The sequence below is a fragment of the Protopterus annectens genome, chromosome 2.part2 (genome assembly GCF_019279795.1).
Source record: "Protopterus annectens isolate FY-2018-M chromosome 2.part2, PAN1.0, whole genome shotgun sequence".
Classification (NCBI taxonomy): Eukaryota; Metazoa; Chordata; order Ceratodontiformes; family Protopteridae; genus Protopterus; species Protopterus annectens.
In genome coordinates, this window is record NC_056730.1 from 1,107,894,721 (window position 1) to 1,107,922,448 (window position 27,728).

The window sequence follows — 27,728 nt, forward strand, 5'->3', positions numbered from 1 at the left end:
GCTTCACATCTCCAGACACCATCTTGTGTGCATACATAATGCATTCTCATCTGTCCTGTAGTATGAAGCTCCTCTGCTCTCTGGACCTATACCAGTCCGTTGGCTGTTGCCACTGCCATTTCACTCTGCTGGCAATACCTCTCAACCTCTTAGAGCAAGAAATCTGGACAAAGCTATAAATAAAAGTGAGATAAAGGCCCAAAAATATGGACAATTTTTAAATACTGCTTTTACAAACTTAGAAAGTTGATAGAATAACAAATTTTGCATTAGCAGTAATTTTCTGAAGGGTATGAAGTCAAAAAGTCAAATCTCTGTCATTATTTTCTAACTTCAATCTTTAATGATTTGCCACTAATTTGCCAGAAAACCAGAATTTTATGAAAAATGGACCAAATATATGAGGTAAAAATCTGGACATTCTGCAAAATTCTGTACAGTTGAAAGGTATGCTGGCTGAGGTCCAGTTTCCATGTGAGTAACATTCCCAAACCATCTGCTCTCTTGTTATCAGTTCTACTGTCCCAACAGTTACTTCACACCTGGGTTACTGTTGCTCGGGTATGGTTATTTGCATTTGAATGCAAGGAAACTTGGTTATCAGCTTTCATTCCAATTAGTCAGCCTTTCCATATCCTTGAATGGGTTTATATTAGATCTTTGAATGCTTAGGTTGTTGAACACCGAAACGTCGACACCCAAATGTCAAAGTCTAATAAACGTGACAGGCCAATTATGCAAATTTTTTCCCTGGGAAAAAAAAATTTGCTTGCCCCTCATCAGGGATTTGCCTTTTTCCCCGATATAGAGCGATCTTGGAGTTGGTATATTTAGTTAGGGGGGGTGTGGGGGGGCAAAGCCCCCCATGTTGGGGAGTGCGGGGGGAGAAGCCCCTCACTTGATTTGGGTTTTATAGTTTTTTTTTTTTGACCGCGCACATTTTTTTCCTTGGGGAAAAAAAATTAATGTAATTGGCCTGTCGTGTTTAATAGATTTCTACGTTTAGGTGTCGATGTTTTGGCGTTCGACAACCTAAGCATTCAAAGATCAAATATAGACCCCCATGATTATACTCTTTCTCATCCTCCACTAATGCACCTATGTGTCATCAGCAAAATGGTTGATCATACTCTCAGTTTCTTTGTATGTATTAGAAATGGAAACACTAACGAAAACTTGGCTGTGTACCAACCCTTGCTGTACTCTGTCACTTTCCTTATTCTTGACTCTGTCTCTCGCATCACATCCCACTAACTTCTACCTTTCATTCAGGCAGCAGTCCAGTTCCTTACTTCAGCTTTTACCCAAACTCTCCAGTTCTACTAATAGCTACCTGTGCATGAATAAAAGGCCTCTCTGAATTCTGGGTAGACCAAGTCTGCTGGTACAATGCTGCCAAGTTCTCCTATAACACATTCATACACTATATTAAGTCTGACTTACAGCTTCTGGCCATGAACTCATACTGGCTGTTGTACTGGAGATGGTTTCCTTCTAGGAAAAAAAAACAACCTTTCATCAAGATTCTCCCCATGAACCTCCTGAGCATTGCTGTTAGGCTAACAGACCTTGTTGTTCCCCGAATGTTTTATACTCTCCCCTTATAAACGAAGAGTTGCATCTGCAATATGAAAATCATAAAGGTAGAGCGAGAAATTATGATGGTAAGAGTGTGGTATTTATAATGTAGGTGGAACACAAACAGGATTTGAGGCTATGTTTTGTGCTTAACCTTAAACTTCTTTTTTATTTACTAAAGTTTTGTGTTTCATCTTAAAAGATTGCTTTCATGTTTACTAAAATAATCATACTTATCCATATAGGGCTGCTACAGACCTCTTCTTTAAGATTCTCATAAAAATCTAATTTTTAGGAGTAGCTTAGAAATGAACTACACTAGTCTACCCAGCATTATAGGACGTGTACAAAAACAGCTAGGTTTTCAGCAAGAACATACCTGGTATTGGTTTGTATCTTCTCTGGAGAGAATATTTTTTGTACTCAGACAAGAACTTGAATAAATCTTCATCAGTCAGTCTGTCCCCTTCCTAAATGTTTTCAGAAAAAAACAGCACGGTGTTAGCCATAATTTAAATTTTACTTCTCTTACAGTACTCACATATGCTATTATAACTTTAACAGAATTACTTACATATGACTTAGAAACACAGAAATAATTATTGAAGTAAAAAAAGTAGTAGCAAAGTCCTACCAGAGGGATAAGTGTGGTACCAGAACAAAGCACCACAAAGCCAATAGCTGAGATCTAAATCCAAAAAATCAGGTATGAAAGCCCAAAGCAGATAGGTGGCAAGAATTATTTATTGTCTTAGCGCTTTCACGGCTATCCAAGCCGCTTCCTCAGACACATAAAAAACACAAGCATCACTCCATTTTTAAAAAAAACAACAACCAATAAGAAACCACAGTTAATTTAGTAATTAGACCATCAATTAAAACCATTTAAAGACACAAAATAAAAATATACACTATGTATGTATGTATATATAGAATAAATGTATGTATGTGTGTATATATATATATATATATATATATATATATATATACATATATATATATATATATACACACACACACACACACACACACACACACACACACACACACATATATATATATATATATATATATATATATATATACAGGACTTTTAGATAGTAATCTAGTTATTGATATTTTTGTATATTTATGCTGCTATATAACATATATATTGAATAAAGTACTTTACAGGTTCCTTTTATACATATATTGGCTTGGATAGCCATGAAAGTGCTAACACAATAAATAATTTATGCCACCTATCTGCTTTGGGGTGTTGTGCCTGATTTTTGGATTTATATCACAGAAATAATTATATTTAGGACTTACAGACTAAGAAGCATGATGCCTCCTTCCCATGTAGACTTGGAAGTAGGTGGTGCATGACATATAGCCCTGGGTTCTCTTATGGTGATACCCTCAACCATTCACTGAATCCCATATTTCCCTCTTCCCTAGCTTAGTTGTAAATGGCACTAGTTATAGAACAGACATGAACATCATGCTGCCTGCTTCCTTGTGAAGATCTCACAGTTTCACTCCGTTCCCACTGTGCATCCAGTCATTTGTCTCTACATGTTCAGCCACATATGACTTGGCACACAATTTTATAACTGCCCTCAGCAAGCCTGAATTGTCAAGCCTATTTTAAGATCTGGGGCTGTTACTACCAAAACATAATTTCTAAAACTGCATTCACTGGATCTTGAAGTATAACTGTACCAGCTACTCCAAAGTACGCTATTCCTTCACTTTATCCACTTCTTGGCTGCCTTTCATTATTGAACAAATTATATCATCTCTTCCAGGCTGCTCTGTTGTACCTGAACCCTGTAGAGTTCACTCACCAAAGCTGCTAAAGAAATTCCATTGAGTTTTATTAATCATAGCAAGTAATCTCTCAGTCTCTCACTAACAAAACTACAATCCCCTTCAGCACTGCCTCATCCCTCTTCAACTGATCTACTACTACTATTTCAGTCCCCTTATTTTTAGAGTCTTAGTAGCATTTCCTGCCTACAATGGTCACTTGGTTTGCTTAATTTTCTGCACCATCCCTGTTGCTAACGTATCAGATAACTCCTGTTCCACTGTGCTCTGATACTCTTATTTTCTCTCAGAAATCTGAAATTCTAGTGTAAATGAGGTAATAAAAGGATTGCCGGCAACATTTACAATTACACATGCAGTCTACGTCTTTCCAACTATAGTGCATTTTTTGCTGAAGCATTACCAGAGTAATTAAATTTCCATTAGGGTGTAAACTTCGCTCTCACTCATTTTCTCTCTCTTTATTTTTGCCTCCCTCTTTTTCTCTTACATGTGGACTACAAATAAAAAAATAAAATGCTAGACACGCACACGCATTGGTTCACTATATTGCAAATAAGATGAACATGGACAGAGTAGATTAATATACAGAGGGACAGGCAACTAGACACACAAGGACTGACACTACACTTGATCCTCCTAAGCAAACCACAACCCAAGCTGACAATATTGCAGGCAAAAAGACAGCACTTGTACTTATGGGATGGTCTATGACTGCTGGGTTATGCTGAATAAATGAGAAGAAAGCAAGTGTCCACATTAAAATGGAAGAACACAGTAAAACATAACCAGTCCGGTTTATGCCTGAAGCTTAATACACTTCATCTACAACATATCTTGGTTGTTGAAGTCACACAAAGTGGCACAGGTGAAAAAAAAAAAAAAAACTTCACTCCAGGAATACTGTCATGAGTTCACTCCTGCTGGCTCATATTTTATGTGACATTTTTTCTACCCTCTAGCTCTGAAAAATAAGTTTCATATTTAATGCTCAGAACCCACCCTGATACATCCTTTGGTTGGGTATGCAGCTCCATTGATCAAAATTTGATATTTATTTAGTAAAATCTAATTTTTAGGGAAGTACACATTCTTGGATGATGTACTCTTTAAATTAACACTAGACTATGTAACTGTTGTCACCACAGAAGCTCACCACTTATGTTTTTGCTACTTTCAAAGTCAGGTCCCAGTCCTTGCTGTCATTAATAAAGTCCCGAATAAACTATAATAATTGTCAATGTGGCTGACAAGTCACCAACCAAGACCTACACCAGTATTCCCTTTACTGTCAGGTAGAGCAGGATGACAGACAACTGCCAAAGTGCCAGAGTTTCTGCTTGCTTAATCAATATCAATGGAAAGAAAATTTGTACTCCAACTTTGTAAAGATGGTGGTAATTAGCAGCTACTGACATAGACAGTGAAGTCTGGATCTTAGTAACATCCCTATCCATCTTTACAAAGGCAAGAACTCAAAGGTAATTTATGGTTCTGTCGTATCTACATCCCTTGAGGCGGTAAGCTTATCCACAGCTAGTGAGTGGCTGAGTCCAAACAAGACCTTTGTCTCAGTTGAGGATCTTGGGGTGGAGCACACAAAAGTCCTAGCGTAATGAATGCATGTCAGAGGTTCATGGGCCATCCTGTCTTTGGCTGATTAGCTGCAACATCTTGGTAGCAAGCCTGATCCTATGGAGTGCTGTCCCTCGGTAGGACTCCTGTCTCAGGGCCTGGAGGTCAAGAAGATCTTTGATATTTTGTGGGCAATTAAATTGTGGGTGTAGAAGTGCACCATTAGGGAGTTTGGTCTGAAGTCTGACACGCCTAAGTGATCACAAACTCAGGTCTACGGTTTGTGTTTTATCACACCAATTACTGCTACATTCCATTCAGCTACATTTGAAACATTAGACCAGAAAGAACTTTTTTTTTTTCTGAAAGCTGAAAGCAAAGGTTTCTCTCTGGTTCCCAATAAGCAGTGTGGCCCTTGACCAAACACATGAGTATTTGGACATACAGTACTATAGAATTTTACAGATGATTTGCTCATATCCAAAACTACATACTAATGGGATTTTGTAGTAGCAAGCAGAGCTGTAAATTGGGAGGGGTGAAAGGGACAGCTGCCATGGGTGAATGCTGTTAGGATCAGGATAGTCAAGTACCAATGGTGCTTTATGAAGTCAAGAGGGTATTGCAGCTTCAGAAATGAATGTTGAAACTGCATATTTGTGGTCACTGCTGAAGCACTCAGTCTGTGTTAATTTAATTATAACAAGTTTCTCATTATATTTCAGAGTGCAGAACAGCTTTTTTTCTATTTGTAAGTAATTTTTTTGGTTCATAGATTCATAGGTATACATTAGGCTAACACCACAGGGCCTTTATAAGCTTAGTCATGCACCCCAAATGTATCCAACAAGTTTGGTGCACTACAGGTTATTTTAGGGGTTTGTGCAAGTTAGGGCATGTGTGGTCAAACATTTGCCGGTTGCCTCTATCCATTAGAGACATAGGTAACAGACCAGAGGTGAATTTCTGATTTCCCATCCACTGGTCTTGGTTATACATGAATAAGGTTAGGGAGGAACTCTGCTTCACATGGACTGGAAGCTTGTCTCAGAGAAGGGGTATTCTCTGAGATATACCTGTCCCTCCAACATGTGCTATTTATGTTACAAGCAAGGTTTTAGCCCCTTGATTGAGTAGCTCTTATGCTATTTGTTTTGCAGATATGCAAGAGGTTCATCAGTGTGGGATCCTGAGATGCTTTGTATGCCAGATATAGATTGTTCCTCCACAGTCTGTATGACAGAGTATAATGATAAGGCTCTTACACAACCCACATAGAACACTTTGTTAATATCCTGTATTCTTTTTGTGAGGAACCTCTGTGGATGTTCCAGTTATTCCATGTGCTTGGTCAGGTATACACTGAAGGGGGCATTACAGTTAGTGATGGATCTGATGAAGACTAAGTATAGTGGAACAACAATTACCTTGGACGATATACCATACCCTTTCTTATAGATTTCCTTACTGTCTACATACATCCCCAAATCCATGACTGCTGGGTTTACTCTTAGGGGTGTATTATCAATGAGTTAGTTTCCTGGGCTAGCCAACTTCCCAAAGGGTACTTTTATGCATTTCTTGGCATGAGTTTTAAACCGTGTCAATGGCAATAGTTATTTGTCTGTATTAGCATTTCCTGAGGTTATTAGTATCGTGGGAGGGGGATTGTATGATTACACCCAGTTTACAATTATCTGCACTAGGTCACCCAGAGGCCCTTGATAATGACTTCAATTCTGAGAAGTAGATGCCAAAAGGCAGAGGCTCCAGCATTGAGCCTTGAGAGACTCCACTACTGAATGGCCTCTTTGTGGAACTGGACTCCACTATCCTAACTTTCTGGGTCCTATCTGAGAGTCAGCTGACATTCCAGCAAGTAAAATGTTTAATTTTGTGTGTTTGTTTATAATGCCTGAGTGGAGTATTGGATCAAATGCCTTGGCCAGGTCAAGGTAGGCAGTATTCATCATTTTGCTCTCACCCATCACCTTGGTGACCTTTTCAAAGAAGGCTACCAGACTGAAAAGGCAAGATCTTCCTGTGACAAAACTGAACTGGACTGGATCCTTTATCGGGAGGTTTCCAATGTCATTATTAATAATTTCCATGATAATTCTTTCTATGGATTTGTATATAAGACTAGTCAGACTAATGTGCGTGTAGTTTCTGGGCCTACAGAAGGCCCATACTTATGTAGACGGATGACTGTTGGAGTTCTCCATCATTCATGTGGCACGAAGTGTGACTGGACGTTATGGTTAAACAGTGACTGCAGTGGTCCTGATAGGTCACATTTCATGCTATTTAGGAGGCATCCTGGGATACTATGATGTGGTATTCTTGGCCTTGGAAAGTGCATTTAAAACTTGTTCTCTAGTGATGGTTGGGGGGTTATGTTCAATGGTATTTCTTGAGGGTTGACTGGTGTGTTTGGGGGTAAAACTTATACTGAATTTGTTGGCCAGTACATTTGCTATATCTTTTTGCTCTGTATAAGTGGCTCCATTCACAATTAGCTCTACGTATTGTTGTGTACAGCTTTTGAGGTTATGAACATAGCTATATAAAGCCTTATGGGTGTTTGTTGTCTGGGAGGTTATTTTGCCTCCAAATTAGATTTGATATACCTGATTTGCCCTCTCAGCAGTTTTAGCTTGATGAAAGAGTTTTTAACCTGATGGATGTTGTATTTCCTGACTTTTGCCAAGACTTTTTTCCTTATGTTGTACAACCTAATGATGTTTGGATTCTACCAGAATGGCTTGTTTTTGAGTTTGTTCTGAGCTTATTTCTGGTAGGCACAGCTTTCTCTACGCATTGTTCTTCTTTCGGCTTTTCCTGGTTAGGGGTCATTAATTAACAAAATTGTATACAGAGTATTTGAGAATAATAAAGCATAGGCAACTGTGTTCTCAGGGCTTGGGAGGGGGGCTTGAAATTTTACCAAGTTGTCACTTAAAAACAGGAAGTTTGCCTTAGAATACTTTCTAAGTGCTATCGATTTAGGTGGGGTCAGAGGTTTTATTTTTATTTCAAAGGAGACAGCTTTATAGTCTGGTCTTACCAGAAGATGGGGTGGGGAAGGGGCAGCAATCTCCCATGTTAGTGATGGTCAGGTCCAGTATGTCTGCTCCCCTAGTGGGCATGTGGACTCTCTGGTCCAGGGTGTTAGTGTTTCAAAATCCAGGAATCTCCAGGCCTGCAGGTTTGGAATAGTGTATGATTCACAGTTTATAGTGGGTTAGTTAACGTCACCCATGAATATGGAATTGGGTTGAATGGTGAGTGTCTCCAGTGTTTGTAAGCATGAATTACGGTTTTCCTGGGTCATACAAGGGACCTATAACTATCAAGGATATGGTATAGGACTTTGCATATGGTAGTTTGGATAGGGAGAGCTCAACCTCATCATCCTGTTTGAGCAACCTTGAGGTGACTTTATTACTGATGTAGATTTTATTTATTTTATTTTATTTTATTGCATTTGTTTACCGAGAAAGTCCACTGGCCTAAAACAGCCCATTTTCAGTGGAGGCCTGGGGAGAAAAGCTCCAACAAGAACATAGATACAGAATAAAATTAAACACTAATTGGTACAGAAGTAGAAACAGTGTTACACATTGTGATTACAATAATATATATATATATATATATATATATATATATATATATATATATATATATATATATACATATAGAATATAGAATATATACATAAAAGCAGGAATTTAGTTGGTTTGATTACAGTCATATATACAGAATATATACATAAAAGAGGAAATATAATTGGTTGCCAGATGAATTCAGAGAGGTATAAACAGAGATATGTTAATCAACATTATTGTACCAGTATCAACAGGTGAGGAAAAAATAATAATTATGGAGAAAATATCATCAGTCAGCAGAAGCAAAAAGCATAAGAGTTTAGTTAACATATAAGGAGAATGAAGAGGTTAGGTTATAGAGCAGGTACACAGTCAGGAAGAGTTGAGATGATTTTCCAGTATTTGTTTGAAGGTGGTGGTGCTGCCCATGTTTCTTACAGAAGGAGGAAGCAAGTTCCATAGTTTGGCGACAGTGAAGTAGTAGACGAGTTGACCAGTAGGTAAGGTGGGCTTTTCTACTTTTAGAAGTTGTTGATTTTCAGATCTAAGTTGCCTGCTGGGTTGGTATTGGGCAAGTAGTTTCAAGAGAGCGGGACAGTCTGTGCGTCTGTAGATTATTCTGTGCACTGTAGTTAGTTGGGTGAATGAGAGATGGGGGGGGGGGGTTCCAGCCAGCCTTATTGTTTCAGTGAGTTACAGTGGTGGGATGAGAATTTAGCCTTGGGAGCAAATTTGGCTATTCTGTTGTAACACATATCAAGTTTGGATTTTGTAGAATTTTGCATATTAGTGAGGGCAGGGGCACCACAAAGGAGAGAAGGTAAAAAAAAGGTAGTTGCAAGACTGAGACACCTCTACTTTTAGTCCCTGACTGTGCAGTAGCTGGCCTAAATGTGTGGAAGGCATTGCAGCTTTGCACTGCTGAGGTGCTCTCTGTGGCTTTAAACCATGTCTAGGTAACTGCACAGATGTCTGCATTCTCAAGGTTGAGGACAGCTTGGAGCTAGTGGAGATTTTGGATTAGACTTGGGGTGGTTTTGTTATATCAAAAAGGTTTGTCAGTTTGGCATTTCCTAAAAAAGGCACTATGAGGGAGGACAATGTTTAGCCAATAGTTTCAGAACCCTGGTGACATATTTCATCTTGTTCTGTTGGATCCACAGATGTTCCCAGGAAACTTGAAAGATACAATCCTTCCAACATACTCTGATTCTGCCCTTGGTGTCCCCTCAGTGAGACTTATCTGATACATCTTATGAGGGAAGCAACTTACAGGTGTCCTTACAATGTGCATCAAGCACCTAAACTGAGCCCCAAAACAGAGGAGCAGTAACAAGAGCGGCCTTAGGTCAACTGGTGCCCTAGGCAAAAGGACTCCATGGCGCCCCCCACCACACCACCCCGTGCCCCCATCCTGGTCTACGTACACCAAAGAAATACTGGAATAGTGCCCTTACTAGAGCTGCACCCTAGGTAGCCACCTAGTTGGCCTATGCCTAAGGCTGGCTATGAGCAGTGACTGTCCTCTGAGATTCTCCCTGACTGCTTTGCTCCTCCATTTGCACACACAGTTAACCCATCTGTCCTGTGAAGAATCCTCATTTCTGCTGCTTATATCCATGATTTCATTCTTTCTATCATTACCTAAAACTACAGGTCAAAGGGGTGGATAAGAACATAGAGTGGCCAATAAACTGATATCTTTGTCCTGTGGTTCGGTTCTTGGTTCACCACCACAGTCTAAAACAATGCCTGCAGCACTACTGCCACTGCAGCCATCCATCGGTCACTATCCCAATCCCTCCTGGCCTCACAAATGATCAGGGCCCTAAAACACAAACTCACTCCTCCATCTGAGATAGCTTCTCTACCTCCCGGGCAGACAGCAATCTGCTCTCTTGTGAGAGTGATAGCCGTGACCTCTGACCTGGAACTGCTCATTGTTTTCCCGTCCACTTCGGACTCAACAGGGATCCACTGCAGTGAACTCTGTAAATAACAGCCACTTGAAGCTAAAGGACAGCATCTTCAACAACCAACAAAGATGTAACCCTCTTTTCTCAAAATGGATATTCCCCAGGTTTTGGTTGTCCATTGATATCCTGTCCATGAAAATCACAAACATGAGGGAATACAAAACACCACTTCTGGGAAGTCCTACTCCCACCTTGAGGGAGTATGGTGTCCAGGTAATGAAACGTGCAAGAACTGTGTGGCGTTGTTGAAAGAAGGAAGTTTTAAACCACAAAAGATGACAGTAGTTATCCCAGGTAAGTACTGGGTATGTAGGCTTATTGTAGTATGCATTTATGTGATGATGGGAAAAGGACAGAGCTGTTAGAAGAAATTAAAAATATACGATGGTGAATTTGGACATACTAATAGCAGGAGATTGTGTAAATGTAACATAAGTAAAAACTGCAAAAATAAAGTAGGATATAAAAACTTGTGGAGATGTAATGAGATTGGGGGAGTTAAGAATAGGCAAAGCAAGGCAGTTTACTTACAACAGGGGGGGTTAGTAGCAAAACAGAACTGATGTATTATTATTATTATGATTATTATTATTATTATGATTATAGGAAGGGTTGCAGCAGGTGAAAGAAGTAAATGGGAAGTGACTTTTCTGATCGCATGGTTGTATGGGACAGAATTGGGGAAGAGGAAAATCACCTTACAGAACAAAAAGGGAGTAAGAAATTGATAGAAAAGACAGTAAGTACAGATATAATGAAAGAGGAAGTAGGTTGAGGGAGGATCATGAAAGTATGAGGCCGTGGGTGATGTTTAAGCAGAAATATTAACATGTTTTCCTGATGGCAGAAAGGGAAGTAAGGATATTAAGGGAAAAAAACAGGGAAGTAGTTAAAGAATAGGTGGAATTTCTGGGGGGTAAAGACAAAGTGTGATTACTGAAAAAGAGAGATATACGACAGAAACAAGGAAAAAAATGACTTGATGTTTAAGGAGATGAGGGGCTTAAAAGAAAAAGGAAACAGTGACATCTTTGTGAAGTAAAAGTGTAAAATATGAGGAAGAAAGAATGAAAAGTGAAAAGAAAGAAATAGTTGTGAGTCCAGAAGGTATTTTAGAAGTAGTGGAGAAGATACATGGAGTAATTTAATGCTTGCAGGAGAAAATGGTGGTGGGATCGGAGGTGGCAAAAACAACATGAGAAGAAAATAAAGAACTGGAAAAGGAGGTCACAGGAGGAAGAGTTAGCCAATATACTGAGGTAGTTAAAGAAAATAGCTCTCCAAGCCCTGGTGGATCGTATTCATGGGAGCAGGAAGAGTAAGGGAGGGGGGTTGGTATCATGCTTAAGGTTATTTACCTCACAAATACAACACACAAGGTTTAATTCTGACTTCTGACTATTGACTAGACTTGAAATAGTCTGCAGACTGACCTATGACCTTAAAAAGGTGTTTAATATTTTCTCTGTGCCCAAGTGAAAGAAAATGCCAAGAAATGATTGCACAAAAGGGTGTGTACTTGTCTGTGACTTGTCTTAGCTTCTTACCATAAAGGTGGTATGTGCAGGTTCTAATCTGTGTAGGGTGACGTGTGCTTATTAGCTGCTGTTGTAACATTTAATAACTTTGTTTTTTAGTCCCAAGCATTGTTTGCGTGTCTGTGTAAAGGCCCTCTTGAGGTCATGAAGATCAGAAATGGGTTTTGTTCCCTCACCAGGTACATGGATTACTTTTTTTTCAGTACTGACTTTGTAGTGCAGCGAAGGGGTGCTGCATTCCTGAATGTGCAGTCTTTCTGGTGATATTAACTGAAGTCCCATCTGTCTGACATGGTGTTAGCGAAGGTAGATTTAGAAGATCCCACAGCAATTATCAAAAAGTGCAGGAGCATGTTGGAGAAACAGATATGTATAGCAAGGGTTCCCCTGCTATGGAATTCTATATGAAGCATAACTCATCCCTGACCCTATTCAAATGGAACTTTGAACATTGGATGGGAAGTTGCAAATTCACCCTGGTCTGGCTCCCAAGTCTGTGGACAGAGGTCGACAGTAACTAAATTAATCACCAACATAACCCCCAGTACACACACACACACACACACACACACACACACACACACACACACACACACACACACACACACACACACACACACACACACACACACACACACACGCACACACACACACACACACACACACACACACACACACACACACACACACACACACACACACACACACACACACACACACACAATCCTTATTTATCTCCTTACTAACATATTCCATCATATAGGCATCCAAGGACATCTGCGACAGAAGTGGGTCAGGTCACATGACTAGGTTGGTAAAGACCATGGTGTTTGCTAGCCTAGCATAAACTTATGAACCTTATTAGATCAAAAGGAAAGCATTTGTTTGTAAATGTATCAAAAGGAAAAGCATTTATTAGTAACTATATTAAACAAATGATTAAGAGAGGGGGTTGAAAGTGAATATGCATGTGAGGATTTATTTTGAAGAGGAAAGGAGAAAGGAAGAGAGAAGTTATTAAGAACTGCAGACCTACAGAATCACAAAAAATGGGTTATAATATTCATGAAGATTGTGCAAGTGTGGTTATCTAAAATGATGGGGTGAGCAGTATCTAATAACATACGTGGTTCATAGGTTCATAGATTCATACTAGGCTATCTGCCCTAGGGCATTTATAAGCCTAGCCAGAGTGTGTTTGGCTTTCGCCACCCATTTTAAATTAAATTTGCTATGCCTTTTTTTGAGGTTAGTATACTGTGCCTCTGTCTAACAGTGACACAGAAGTGATACCTGGGGTAAACCTACTGTCTCCCATCCACTCATCAAGATTCCTCCTGAAGAGAGTCAATGAGGGACTCTGCCTAACCTGGACTGGGATTTTATTCCAGAGTGAAGGGAGCCTCTGGGTTATGAATCTGTCCCTCCAGCATGTCCTATTTATTTCAATGCTGAGGTTCAAGTCTCTCAAGCGCGTAGCTCGATGGGATTTGGATTTTCTGAGGTGCAGCATGTCCATTAATTCCGGGTTGGACATGGCTTTATACGTCAGGCACAGATCGCCTCTGAGCAGGTGGTATGCCACTGAGTAGAGCTGGAGTTTCTTTAACCGGGCAGCATATGGCATCTGTTTGAGCTCTTTGATCCTCTTGGTGAGGTACTTTTGGGGTCTTTCCAGTTGCTGCAGGTGTCTGGTAAGGTACATCCCAAAAGGGGCATTGTACTCAATTATGGGCCTGATGAGGGATGAGTAAAGAGGCACGATGACCTCCCCTGATCTAGATGTGAATCCCTTCATGATTAGGTGGGCTATATAAAATGTTTTTCTAACCACTTTGGCCACATGGTAGTCAAATGAGAAATTGCTATCAACTTGGGTCCCCAGGTCCCTAATTACTTCTTCTGTACTTAATGGATTACCACCTATGTGGTAATTTGTAGGCACTTTGTTTTTGCCAAAGGGGATGACTATACACTTTTTGGCGTTTAGCTTGAGGCCATGGCTCTGGCACCAGTTGTCTGTTTCTATGAGGCCCTTTTGTAGGATGCTTGTGTCGGCTTGAGAGTCGATTATGGCACCCAGTTTGCAGTCATCTGCGAACTTGGTCAGCCACAGTCCTTCCATGTTAGCCTGTACCTCTGAGAAATATATACCGAACAAGAGAGGTCCCAGGACTGAGCCTTGTGGGACGCCACTTGTAACTGGTTTGTAGTCTGACATGGCTCCAGCAATTCTAACCATGTGGGTTCTGTCCTTGAGCCAGTTTGCAACCCATCTAGTGACATAGGGGTTTATATTTAAGATGGTGAGCTTATCTATAATGCCCGAGTGGGGTATTGTATCAAAGGCTTTTGCAAGGTCCAGGTAGGCTGTGTGGACCACCATCCCCTTGTAAATGGCCTTGGTGACTGTTTCAAAGAAATTAACCAGGTTTAAGAGGCAGGATCTGCCCTTAACAAAGCCAAACTGGGTAGGATCCAGTGTCTGTAGGCCCCCAATATCTCTATTTATGAGGTCCATGATGATCCTTTCCATAGCTTTGCAGACCAAGCTAGTCAGGCTTATGGGGCGATAGTTTCCAGGATCCATTGAGGCACCACCTTTGTGGAGAGGGACCACTGTTGCTGTACGCCACTCTTTGGGTACATATCCTGTAGTAAGGCTGAGATTGAACAGTAGTTTTATGTTTGGGTTTAGTTCTTCTTGGAGTTCATGTAGGACGCAGCCCGGGACACCGTCTGGTCCCATTGATGCTGTGTCTTTTGCTATGGATAGGGCGGCTCTTACCTGAGCATCTGAGATGTCAGGGGGGCAGCACTCTGCTGGGATAGATATTTGCCCTTTTGGTGGGGAAGGGGAGAAGTTTGCGCTGAACCTGTCAGCTAGGATGTTGGCAATGTCTGTGGGTTCGGTGTATTTTTTGTCACTTTGGACTAATTCTGAGCATATCTGGGAATTCCCACCCAGGTTCCTAACATAACTAAAGAAAGCCTTGTGATTATCCTTAGTGTCCTGTGCAATTTTTCTCTCGAAGCTGGCCTTAGACGATTTTATGAGTGCCCGTAGTTTTTTGCTAATACTGATCAGTGATGCCTTCCCTTTTTGGGATTTTGCTCTATCATTTAGTAGCTTCCTCCTTCTATTGTATAGTTTGTTTATGGCTGGGGTCCACCAGACAGGACGCCTAACTTTGGAGGATTGGGTCTTGGTTTTATTTGGGATTACATGATCCATGCATTCATGAAGGTGTTCATAGAATGCGTTTATAAAGGATTCTGTGGTCTGGGCCGTATTTTCCACAGGCCCGGGGGCTTTGAAGGATTCCACCTCGGATTTGAGGAGTGTGAAATTTGCTTTAGAGAAGTTTTTCACTGTGGTTTTCTGGGCAGGGGCTGGGGTCGGGATGTGAATATCTAGTGAGATTAGTTTATGGTCTGATCTTACTTTTGAGGGATACACTTCTGGTCTGGAGCATAGAGTCCCCATGTTGGTGACGATCAGGTCCAGTATGTTTTTCCCTCTTGTGGGAGTGGCAACAAGTTGTTCCATAGCATTTGAGTTTATAAATTCTAGGAACCTTCGGGCTAGGGTGTTGGAGCTAGAGTAATGTTCCCAGTCTATGTTAGGGTAGTTAAAGTTGCCCAATATAATGGTGTTTGGAGAGACCTTAATATTTTCCAGTGTTCTCAGGAAGGCCGAGTGGGGTTCCTGGGTTTGGGAGGGTGGTCTGTAGCAGGCTATAAAATGGAAGGCAGTTTTACCCACTGTTAGTTGCACATGGATAGTCTCTGATGCTTCGTGCTGTGCCACCAACCTGGAGGTGTGGGTATCTTTGACGAATATTGATACTCCCCCTCCTTTTGTGGTTCGGTCCAAGTTTTGGGGCCGAAAAACATGGTATGAGGTATAACCTGGTAGTGCTGGGGTGCTCTCGGGAGCCTTGAACCAGGTTTCTGTTACTGCACAGATATCGATGTTCTCCATACTAAGGAGAGTTTCGAGTGCATGCATCTTGAGGTTTAGATTTCTGGCATTGAGTAGCATTACTCTTAGTTTCTTATCCCTTGTGATACCTATGGAGCTGGGTTTGTCTTTTGAGCCTTGCCTAAAAAAGGCACTATGGGGGTGGCAAGAGCCTTTGCCAATGTCCGAAAGCCCAGGGGTGAAAGGTGCAAGCCGTCCCTAGCGAAGCATCATGGCTTGTCGAGCATGTCATCCCAGGCAGACAGGCATTGGATCCCCTTTGAATGATACCAATACTTAAGCCAATCATTGAAATTGATCATCTTGTCTTCATATTGTGGCATCATTCTTGGTGAGGGTAAGATGCTACTCAAGGTCAGGGTCATACCGGCCTAGGCTACATGCTCAGAGAGCTCCTCTATGTCTCTTTTCATGTAGTCCAGGAAGGTACGTCTCAGGTCATTCACACCAGCATGGACAATGACTGAGTCATATTTGTACTTGCCTTGGAGTGACCTGAGTGCTTGTGTTATGTGGCAGATCCTAGCGCCTGACAGGCAGCTCACCGTGACCTTCTCCTTGTTCAGCCTGGTGAGCGGGATGTCAGTGTGCCTGACGATACAGTCACCTATTACAAGTGTATCAGGTGTGTTGCTTAGCCTTAAGGGCTGTGACTGTTTGGCACACTGGCTTTGTGAGCTATGTGTTGCACGTGTTTTGTTTTGGGGTAGCGGTTGCTTGGGTGTCTGCTTTGGAGGTCTCTGCTGCTTAGGCAGATTTTTATTTAGGGCCTCCGAGTATGTTTTTGTGTGTTTATGTGTTTGGTTTGCTGTCGTGGTAGGTCTATGTAAGACTGGAATTGTAGTGAGTGTGGTTTCCTTCTCCTCCTGACTGGTTACGCCAGTACTGAGTTGAGAGAGCTTAGCCTCCAGTTTGGCTATATGGTTGCATCTCTCACATGTGTTGGAATTTGTTGGGAGGAGGAGAGGGTTGTCTGTGTACATGAGGCAGTTGTAACATTGCCTCAAGATTCCCAGATTCACCAGCTGGACCGGAGAGAAGATTGACAACTGACCTTTGGACATGCTAGAATAGTATTGGGAATTCCTTTATAATTGAAAAAAGGGGCCAATGGGGAACAAAGTACTCAAGGGGAGTTTGTGAGGGTGTACTGCTTTTAATTTTTTAGTGCTGACTTATATAATTGCTTTAGTGAGCAAGTGCCAGGATTTAGAGTGGGAATAGGGTGTTTATTATGAGAACTAGATCAGTTCTAAGGGAAAAAGTGAAGAGCAGACTTTGTGGAGCAGAGAATGGTTTAAACCCAATTAAGCAGCACTGCCAGATGCTGCGCTATGCGCAAAATCGCGCAAAGCCACGCTAAAGCGGGTTTTATACAGGGGGACTTGAAAGAGCTAGAAATTGGCCCAAAACGGCCAATAGACTACCAGATTCTTGTGCTGGGGACACTCCTCTAGGGATACATAGGCTGCTCCAAGCTCCCACTGCCACTGGTGAACAAAGAAGCCTCCCTCTATCCAAGAAAGGAAATGGGCAACACAGGAACTTTCCAAAAGTCCAGAATACAGCAAAGCCTGTATTTGGACTACTCTACTCCAGGAAAGACGGGAAACAAGGAAATTTTTTTTTTTTTTGCAACAAACAGCAGGAAAATGCTATAAGTATGTAACACAGGCTAGCACACTTGAGTGTGTAGCCTCAACAGGTAAATGCAACAAACAGGACAAACTTTAAAAGTGCAGGTGCAAAAACAACTTTAAACAGTTTAAAACAGTTCAAGAAGCAGAAATACTTGCAGTTTAGCTAGATCGGGCAGTTGCCCAGGTAGTAACAGGAAAACAAACACTTTTATCAGGTTAGCAGTCACTCTTTTAGCCTCTCTGCTGCTAGCACCACTCTGCAAGACCATAAGGAGCTTAGCTGAGTAGTAACAAGCGCAAAAACTGCGCCAAAGTGGGTTTTATACAGGGGGACTTGAAAGAGCTAGAAATTGGCCCAAAATGGCCAATAGACTACCAGATTCTTGTGCTGGGAACACTCCTCCAGGGATAGATAGGCTGTTCCAAGCTCCCCACTCCCACTGGTGAACAAAGAAGCCTCCCTTTATCCAAGAAAGGAAATGGGAAACACAGGAACTTTCCAAAAGTCCAGAATACAGCAAAGCCTGTATTTGGACTACTCCAGGTCAGGAAAGGCGGGAAACAAGGATCATTTTTTTTTTCTTTTTTTGAAACAAACAGCAGGAAAGTGCAATAAATATGTAACACAGGCTAGCACACTTGAGTGTGTAGCCTCAACAGGTAAATGCAACAAACAGGGCAAATTTTAAAAGTGCAGGTGCAAAAACAACAGTTTAAAACAGTTCAAGAAGCAGAAATACTTGCATTTTAGCTAGATCAGACAGTCGCCCAGGTAGTAGCAGGAAAACAACACTTTTATCAGGTTAGCAGTCACTCTTTTAGCCTCTCTGCTGCTAGCATCACTCTGCAGGACCACGAAGAGCTTGGCTGAGTAGTAACAAGCACACAAACCGCGCCAAAGAGGGTTTTATACAGGGGGACTTGAAAGAGCTAGAAATTGGCCCAAAACAGCCAATAGACTACCAGATTCTTGTGCTGGGAACACTCCTCCAGGGATAGATAGGCTGCTCCAAGCTCCCCACTGCCACTGGTGAACAAAGAAGCCTCCCTTTATCCAAGAAAGGAAATGGGCAACACAGGAACTTTCCAAAAGTCTAGAATACAGCAAAGCCTGTAGTTGGACTACTCTAGGTCAGGAAAGATGGGAAACAAGGATAATTATTTTTTTTTTTTGCAACAAACAGCAGGAAAATGCAATAAATATGTAACACAGGCTAGCGCACTTGAGTGTGTAGCCTCAACAGGTAAATGCAACAAACAGGACAAACTTTAAAAGTGCAGGTGCAAAAACAACTTTAAACAGTTTAAAACAGTTCAAGAAGCAGAAATACTTGCCGTTTAGCTAGATCGGGCAGTTGCCCAGGTAGTATCAGGAAAAAAAACACTTTTATCAGGTTAGCAGTCGCTCTTTTAGCCTCTGTGCTGCTAGCACCACTCTGCAGGACCATAAGGGGCTTAGCTGAGTAGTAACAGGCGCAAAAACTGCGCCAAAGTGGGTTTTATACAGGGGGACTTGAAAGAGCTAGAAATTGGCCCAAAATGGCCAATAGACTACCAGATTCTTGTGCTGGGAACACTCCTCCAGGGATAGATAGGCTGTTCCAAGCTCCCCACTCCCACTGGTGAACAAAGAAGCCTCCCTTTATCCAAGAAAGGAAATGGGAAACACAGGAACTTTCCAAAAGTCCAGAATACAGCAAAGCCTGTATTTGGACTACTCCAGGTCAGGAAAGGCGGGAAACAAGGATCATTTTTTTTTTTTTTTCTTTTTTGCAACAAACAGCAGGAAAGTGCAATAAATATGTAACACAGGCTAGCACACTTGAGTGTGTAGCCTCAACAGGTAAATGCAACAAACAGGGCAAATTTTAAAAGTGCAGGTGCAAAAACAACAGTTTAAAACAGTTCAAGAAGCAGAAATACTTGCATTTTAGCTAGATCAGACAGTCGCCCAGGTAGTAGCAGGAAAACAACACTTTTATCAGGTTAGCAGTCACTCTTTTAGCCTCTCTGCTGCTAGCATCACTCTGCAGGACCACGAAGAGCTTGGCTGAGTAGTAACAAGCACACAAACCGCGCCAAAGAGGGTTTTATACAGGGGGACTTGAAAGAGCTAGAAATTGGCCCAAAACAGCCAATAGACTACCAGATTCTTGTGCTGGGAACACTCCTCCAGGGATAGATAGGCTGTTCCAAGCTCCCCACTGCCACTGGTGAACAAAGAAGCCTCCCTTTATCCAAGAAAGGAAATGGGCAACACAGGAACTTTCCAAAAGTCTAGAATACAGCAAACCTGTAGTTGGACTACTCTAGGTCAGGAAAGATGGGAAACAAGGATAATTATTTTATTTTTTTTTTTTTGCAACAAACAGCAGAAAAATGCAATAAATATGTAACACAGGCTAGCGCACTTGAGTGTGTAGCCTCAACAGATAAATGCAACAAACAGGACAAACTTTAAATTACAAGCGCAAAAGCGCGCTAAAGCTGGCTTTAAAGCAGGGGGTTAGAAAGAGATAGGAAATGGCCCAAAATGGCCAATAAGCTACAGGTCACTGGGCTGGAACCACTCCTCAAGGGACAGATAGGCTGCTCAGAGCTCTCCACTCTCACTGGTGAACAAAGAAGCTTCCTCCTATCCAAATAAGGATATGGGCAACACAGGAACTATGACACAGCCCAGAGATCAGCAATACCTGTAGACTGGACTATTCTAGTTCAGTAAAGGTGGGAAACAAGGATTTTTTTTTTTTACAAAGTAGCAGAAATTGGGTTCAGAAACACAGTAAATGCTTTAATTCGGCTAGCGCGCTTGAGTGTGTAGCCTACCAGTTAAACTAAGCAAAAACAAACTTGAAAAGTGCAAAAACACTCAGAAATACAGTCAGGAATGCAATAAAACAACGTTGCAGAGCTTATTTAGATAAAGAAACAGAGAAGTCTATATATACAGAAAAGCAGCTAAAACACACAAACACTTCAGATGCAGTGCAACCTAGAGCACTTGAGTTGTAGCAATATTAAGGCAATTACAGTTATAATAAATGCTCTGAAATATACTCTATATTTCCAAAATGTTTGAGAAGCACAGTCAGAACACAAGGAGGTTCAGGCAAAAAAAAAAGAAAGTTTTTTTTTTGAAAGGGAAAAAGGAGAAACAGAAGGCCTTATCAAATGTTCTCTCTGTACTAGGTAGAATAAGCTAATGACACTAGACTGGGAGGAGTGTCACAGATCAGATTTACAGTAGGGGCGGGCAACTGCAAAGCCACCAAGTATAAGAGCAAGACACCAACTGGGCGGGAGGGTGAGGACAATAGCCTACAGCCAGTAGCACTAGAGAAAGCCAGAAACAGATAAAGATTTGTAAAGATACAGAATGCTTTTAACTGCAGACAAATCAGTTACTTGTGCAGATTAGTTAATAGCAATAAAATACACTCGAAGACTAAAAAGCAGACAATAAAAGTGCTATATATTAATTGTTAAAAACAATAATCTGTACAAATAATCGAAAAAAAACAGGATACTTGTATATCTCAGCTAACAGCTGCAGTCAACAACTCTTATCTACTCTGCTCAGTGTGTACAGACAGAAATACCAGTGAGGAAAAAACTAGAATCCTGTGATAGCAGAGAGGAGTAGAAATGTAAGTGAAGTAAATTAGGAGACAGGGAAAGGAGTAAAGGTGCCCCAGCTGTGGTGTATGCTGATGATATGGTGGTTATATCATGAAAAATAAACAAAGGATGAAGGAAAGTATGTGGGTACTGGAATACATGGTAAGGGATGTTCGATCAAGGTTAGGTAGAGAGAAAACCAAGGGTTTTGGGGGGGTGAAAAAAATGGGGAGGGGCATATTTCACTAATCAGGAGGTAAATGTCTTAGGTGCAAGGTTTGGGCAGTAGGATGCAAAAATTAAGTAGTGTGGAATATACTGGAGCAAGTAAAATCAGTACTGTGATGTGGTGCCAGCATGTAAAGACATACAGTTATTAAAGATAATATGCAGGGTTATATGGGGTTCAAAGGTGAACCAAATTATGTAAGGGGTGTTATACTGTAACAGAAAAGATGATGAGTTATCATTACGCAATCCACTGTTTTTTTTTGCATCATTAAATTTGTATTGGCTGCTGATGAAGATGGAACAAAGTGAAAGAGATATACTAGGAGTAATTTTATGAAATACAGATAATACACAGTTGCTATATATTCATCTAGGAAAAGGAAACACGTTATTATAAGTAAAGAAATAATGAAAGAGTACAAAGTTAAAATGAGGTTATGGAAATTAAAAATAGAGGTTTAAGGGTTTATTGGTTGGTCTCTCTCTCTCACACACACTCTGTCACACTCTTTTTCTCTCTCTCAGAAGAGAATCAGGCAAGAAAGGCTTAACCAACTCCACTCAATCACAGTATATAGTTTCTACAGTAATTACAAAGCCATATACTTAAATGATCATGCTCCTATGTTAGGAACAGGTAGCTATTTTTTAAAATGATCATGGGCTGCTTCATTTCTCTTTTGTCGTTAAAGAATTTACTGACATTTTACTGTATTTTTACAACTCTAGTATTTTTTTACATGTATGAAACAGGCAAAGTAACTAGACATAAGTGCTTTTTACAGAGGTGACTCTGAAGTGGTATTTGGTTAAATGATTTGTTTAGCCACAGGGTTTGCATGAGGAGATGGAGGGAAGGAGGGAATCAAACTCAGGATGAAGCATCTGGCCCTGTGGTGAGAGTGATAAAGCCCTGACTATGACCCAGGAGCCCATCTTAAACTAGTGGCATGGGTTCTTCAGGGACCTGGTGGGGAGAGTGGGAGTGAGTTGTTGACTCCAGCTTGCACAATGAGAGGCAGTGGAGGCAATAGTATCCTACTGAGTGGAGACGTATCACCTGCAGCAAGGTAGTTAGCAGTAGCAGGTTGGTGTAGTAGTGCACAAGTGCTTCCTGATGGCAATACAGCAAAGCTCACAGTGCCACCATGGGGTTCAGGGGGTTGAGAGCAAAACAAAAAATGTCACCCTCCCAGCAGATCACAGCACCACTCTTGGTACTGGACTCTCTTCTCCTAAGAGGATGAATTGGCATGGAGGCCCAAACCTCAGAATAAGGAAATTAATAAGATTGTAATTATTAGCGTTAAGTTCTCTTAGTGACAGCAAGTCTAGGTGGTTGTACTAAGAACACAGTCTGGATGTTCTGCAACTGTTGAATTGTTTTTTCTTATATGCAAATGGGAAATGCAAGAGTCCATGCATTGCTAATCTCAGATACGTTGCTTCAAACAGTTGTAGAGTGGCTAATGAAGCACTGAAAGGAAAGCAAATGTCCAAGAATAAAGACAATCAGCAAGGTGTGCTTATACAGTTATACCTTACTGAGCTTCACTTGGTTTCTGTTTGTTATGTAATAAGCAAAATACTTTCGATGATCTGTCATTTATGCCAAGTATTAAGGGATGATGTACCCCCCAACCCACACCAATAGCAGTATTCACTCTCATAAATTTACAGACATGAAAAGTAAATTGAAATACTCCTCTTGCTTAGACTTTACTATAACTTCTGACTATCAGGTATCACAGAATACCTCTTCACGGCACAGTGGGCTTAATGCAGTCTTCACTTGTTAAGTGGATTTCAGCATGACTGAATAAGTACAGCATCTAGAATCTGTATTAATTCAATCACATACCGAGCACCTTATTTAAGACTGTATTACTTCAATTGTGTTGCAGTCGCATCACTCCACTGTACCCTAAAGCAACACTACTAGTATTCTGCAAGCCAAAACTCAGCAGTGACAAATGTTCATTTATCCTCTGTCAATAACTATTTCAGAATGATTTTACTCTAGGTATTTCCAGCTGGAGATCCAATTTCCTGTCACATCCCAAAGACATGATGATAGATGAAATGCCAAGTTATTAAATTCAAGCAATAAATTATTAAATTGGCTGTGTGTGGGTGTATGTGCAAGAGAATGTGTGAGTATGTGCGTGGGCATATTTGTGTGATATCTGTGTGCATTTGTATTTGTGTGTGTGTGTGTGTGTGTGTGTGTGTGTGTGTGTGTGTGTGTGTGTGTGTGTGTGTGTGTGTGTGTGTGTGCGCACGCGTGCGTGTGTATGTCTCTATGTGCGCGTTTGTGTGTGTATGTGTGCGTGTGTGTACGTGCGTGTGTCCGTGCGGGAACATGTCAATCGACCGACCGACCGGGAAGACCGACGATCCTCCACCGACACCACACAACATCGATGAGCGCAAACAATGAACATTTAACAGGTAAGACTTTTAAATTCGATAATCATGCCTTCCATGGTTTAGTAAGTGTGGCAGTGTTATGCATGTGTGGTAGGCATGATTATCGAATTTAAGTCTTACCTGTCTTATGTGTTAAAGCTGTTTGCATGTCGATGTTTTCATGTGTCGGTGGAGTGAATGTCGGTCTTCCGAGTTGTCGGTCGATTGACATGTTCCCGTCCGTGCATGTGTGTGTGTGTCTGTGCATTTGCGTGTGCATGTATGTGTGTGTTTCCACATGCACATTCATGCTGTGACAAACTAATACCTACTTCATGCACAAATGGCTCTTTGCCTTATGTCCACTGCCTGAATGAATTAATGTTTCTATAAATTAACTTACCTGTTTATGAAACGTAGTGATGGTGAATGTTTTTGAATTAGGCAAGTACTGATCATCCAAGTTGCCTCCACTTCGATCTGATAACCTCCTCATTTGCATCAGTGCTCTTCTATCTGTAATATTTCCTTTCCCTGTAAAAACAGCAGTGTTATTTAGCAAGCATGCCATCTTCTATAAAATTACATTTGAATCTGCTGATTTGGGAGAGGAAAGAGGCATCCTAAGGCAACATTTATTTATGTAAGTTAAGTAGTTTGTTCACTTAGCATGTTAAAAAAAAACAGTGGGTTTCAAACTCATGATTTTAGCATTACAGGCCAGCATCTTAACCACAGCTACACTACTGTTTTGAAGAATACCTTTTTTTCCTTTCCCAGTAATAATAAAATTAATGCCCATTTTAACACAAAAGGGTATATTGTACAGTGATAGAATGCATTTTCATGGCTCCTTTCAATTGTTGGAAAAGACCTTTTTGTAATTCTGTATGACACTGTAAACAAAATATTTGCAGTGGAATTTGAAATACGCCTTCCCATGAGGGGAGTAAACCTTAAAACCCTATGCATACCCTTCAGTGGTATACTCAACAGTGAGGTTCTTGTACCTTGGAAAAAGGGTACTTTTCCCAACAGTGACCTCTGCTGAACTGAGTGTATTTTCACATACAGTGCACGTGTTGTACCTAGAGCCATTTTGAAAGTAAAGCCAGAGTAAACATGTCAGAATAAATGTAGTTAGATTGTATGTAAGTTACCTAAGTTAAAATTAATAGCTATAATCATAATGTGTTTGTACATGATAAAGCTGCTTGAACAGAACCCATGAAGACTCGTCTATTGAGACAAGACAAGAGACAAGTTGCAAACATTTATTTTCAAATCCATGTACAGCAAAAGTTTTCACTTTTTTATTCCAAATCAAAGATACCCACTTCAAATTTCCTCAGACTTCAGCAAATAAACACTCTCACAAATCTATAAATGTTCCAAACTGTATATTTTTAAATTAATTCTACAAAAGTCTTACATCTGAGCAGCAATGAAGAGTATAAAATACTACAACGGGTTTTCTTTTATAAAATGCTGCTTAGAAATACAAACTAAATAATATGCAGATTTTTTTTTGTAAAGTCCTGAACTGCATGGTTCTACTTGACAAGCATTTCAAAATATAAATTGCAAAGTCTGGACTATTAGCTTGTCAGGGTGAAGGGGCTTGTGTATATCAGTGAAGCTATGAAGTATATTATGTGGGGTTCACCCAAGGCGGGCAGGTCTTGGCAGAGAGATATCAGATGAAACTGGTCTATGGGAGAAGGTAATGGTAAACTACTCCAGTATTTTTAAAAAGAAAACTATGTAAACAAAAGCAATCAGACATGTCAGTATGACACCAAAAGAAGAGGCCTTCTGGTCTGAAGGTGTCTGCCACACTATTGAGAAAGAATAGAGGAACAGTATGAGTAGCACTAGAGTTTATTACATAGGCAGATTAAAGTTAGATGCTCATCTGTTGAGGTGCTCAGAAAAGAAAGGAAAGTCTGACGGCAAAGAACTACTTGCCATTGGAGCTTGAAATATAAAAATTATGAACTGCCGTACACCCGAAGTGGTTAAAAATGAGATTAAAAAAAAGAATACACATTGATATTTTGGCAACTAGTGGACCAAAATTGACTGGAATTGTGTTTGTTTACATCAGATAAAAATGATATCTTCTCCTGTAGCTAAGAATTTTGCAGAAGAAATGGTGTAGCCCTCACAGTTAATAAGAGTGACAAAATCAGTGCCTGGTTGCAAGCCAAAAAGTGATAGAATGTTATCAATTAGAAGGTAATCCATTCAACATTACAGTGATACAAGTTTATGGTTCAACTACAGGTACAGAAGAGGAGGACATTGGCCAGTTTTATGAGATGAGGATCACTCTTCCAATAGCCTAACAGACAGCTTTACACATGGTTATCGCCAAATTGTCAATACTGAAATCAGACTGACTACATAGTTTGCAGTCAAGAGATAGAAGAAGAGCTCTAAGCAGTCAACAAAAATAAGACTTGGAGCTGATTGTACTTCAGATCATCAGCTTCTTGTTGCAACATTTAGATTTATTTATTTTATTCAACATTTGTTTACTGGAAAAGGCTGTCTAGGACAAAGCGCATCTTCAGCAGAGAAACTTTCCAGAAGCATGTCTTTGGAATGTGGGAGGAAACCAGAGCACCAGGAGGAAACCCACACAAATGTAGGGAGGACATGCAGACTCCACACAGAAGGCATCCCAGCAGGGAAAACACTGACTGCCCAAACAATATCCTACAGAAAGGTCTGATCCAGACTAATGACTGGTGTCAGAGCCATAGCCTAAAACTAAACGTGAAGAAGTGTATAATAATACTCTTTGGGAAATCAAATACCTCTGCAAATAACAATACTGATAGCACCCCATCTATGAGTGGACCCAGTGATGAGAGATCTGAGTGATCACATAGATATTAATCTGAACTTTGACCACTATGTGTCCATGGTGGTAAGGAAATCCTTCTATGTAGCTCAGCTTATAAGTAAGGGTGTGGCATCCAGATCTAAGTATGTCACAGTAACACTGTATTCAGCTCTCATCAGACAATAATTGAATACAATACACCCTTTGGCATGTACCTCACCAGGAAGCTGCAATGGGTGGAACATCCTCAGAGGTTTCTCACCAAATAATACAGGGTATAACCAACATGTCATATGCAGATTGATGAAAAGCCTTATCACTGTATTCATTTCCTACCGATTACTGAGGGGTGATGATCTATGCCTGATCTACAAGGCAGTCTCTCACCCAACCCTGATGGAAATGTTGAATACTTGCAAGACTAATTGCACAAGGGTTACCCACTCCAAACTTCTAAACCTGATTTCTGACATGGATAGATCGTGCTGGAGAGACAGATATGTGGCCCTGAGATTGCCCCTCCTTTGGAACAGGTTTCCTATTCATGTGAAGCACAGCCCTTCTCCGAATGTCTTCAATTGCAATCTGGACCAATGGATGTGAAATCACAAATTTACTAATGGGTGGCACCCATGTCCATTATGGACAGAGGCAATCTGTAAAAGTTGTCAGAACCCCACTTGCTGACCCTTGTTATCCCTTAGATATAGAAAACTGGGTAAAATCTGGGTAACATTGGCTAGGCTTGTATGGCTCTTGAGACATTAGCCTATTAATCTCCTATGAACCTATAATCACAGTTTAACACTGAAATGGGTTTAAGTGAAACTGGGTGTGATGGTTCTTTATTCTCTATGGGTAATACAGCCACTATAGCTTTCTTCCAAGATAGTGGTACTTCCCT

The 27,728-nt window shown here is 40.7% G+C and overlaps 1 protein-coding gene across 1 annotated transcript in view; it reads right to left on the minus strand.

Annotated features, from left to right (window-relative positions):
• The window catches only part of DOCK8 (dedicator of cytokinesis 8), a 1,731,107-nt gene that overhangs the window by 1,006,500 nt on the left and 696,879 nt on the right, over window positions 1-27,728 (minus strand). Inside the window, exons 12-13 of the mRNA XM_044064485.1 lie at window positions 24,377-24,507; window positions 1,958-2,048 (exon numbers count right to left, since the gene is read on the minus strand). Coding sequence (XP_043920420.1) covers window positions 1,958-2,048; window positions 24,377-24,507 — 222 coding nt within the window. The remainder of the gene's footprint in view (window positions 1-1,957; window positions 2,049-24,376; window positions 24,508-27,728) is intronic.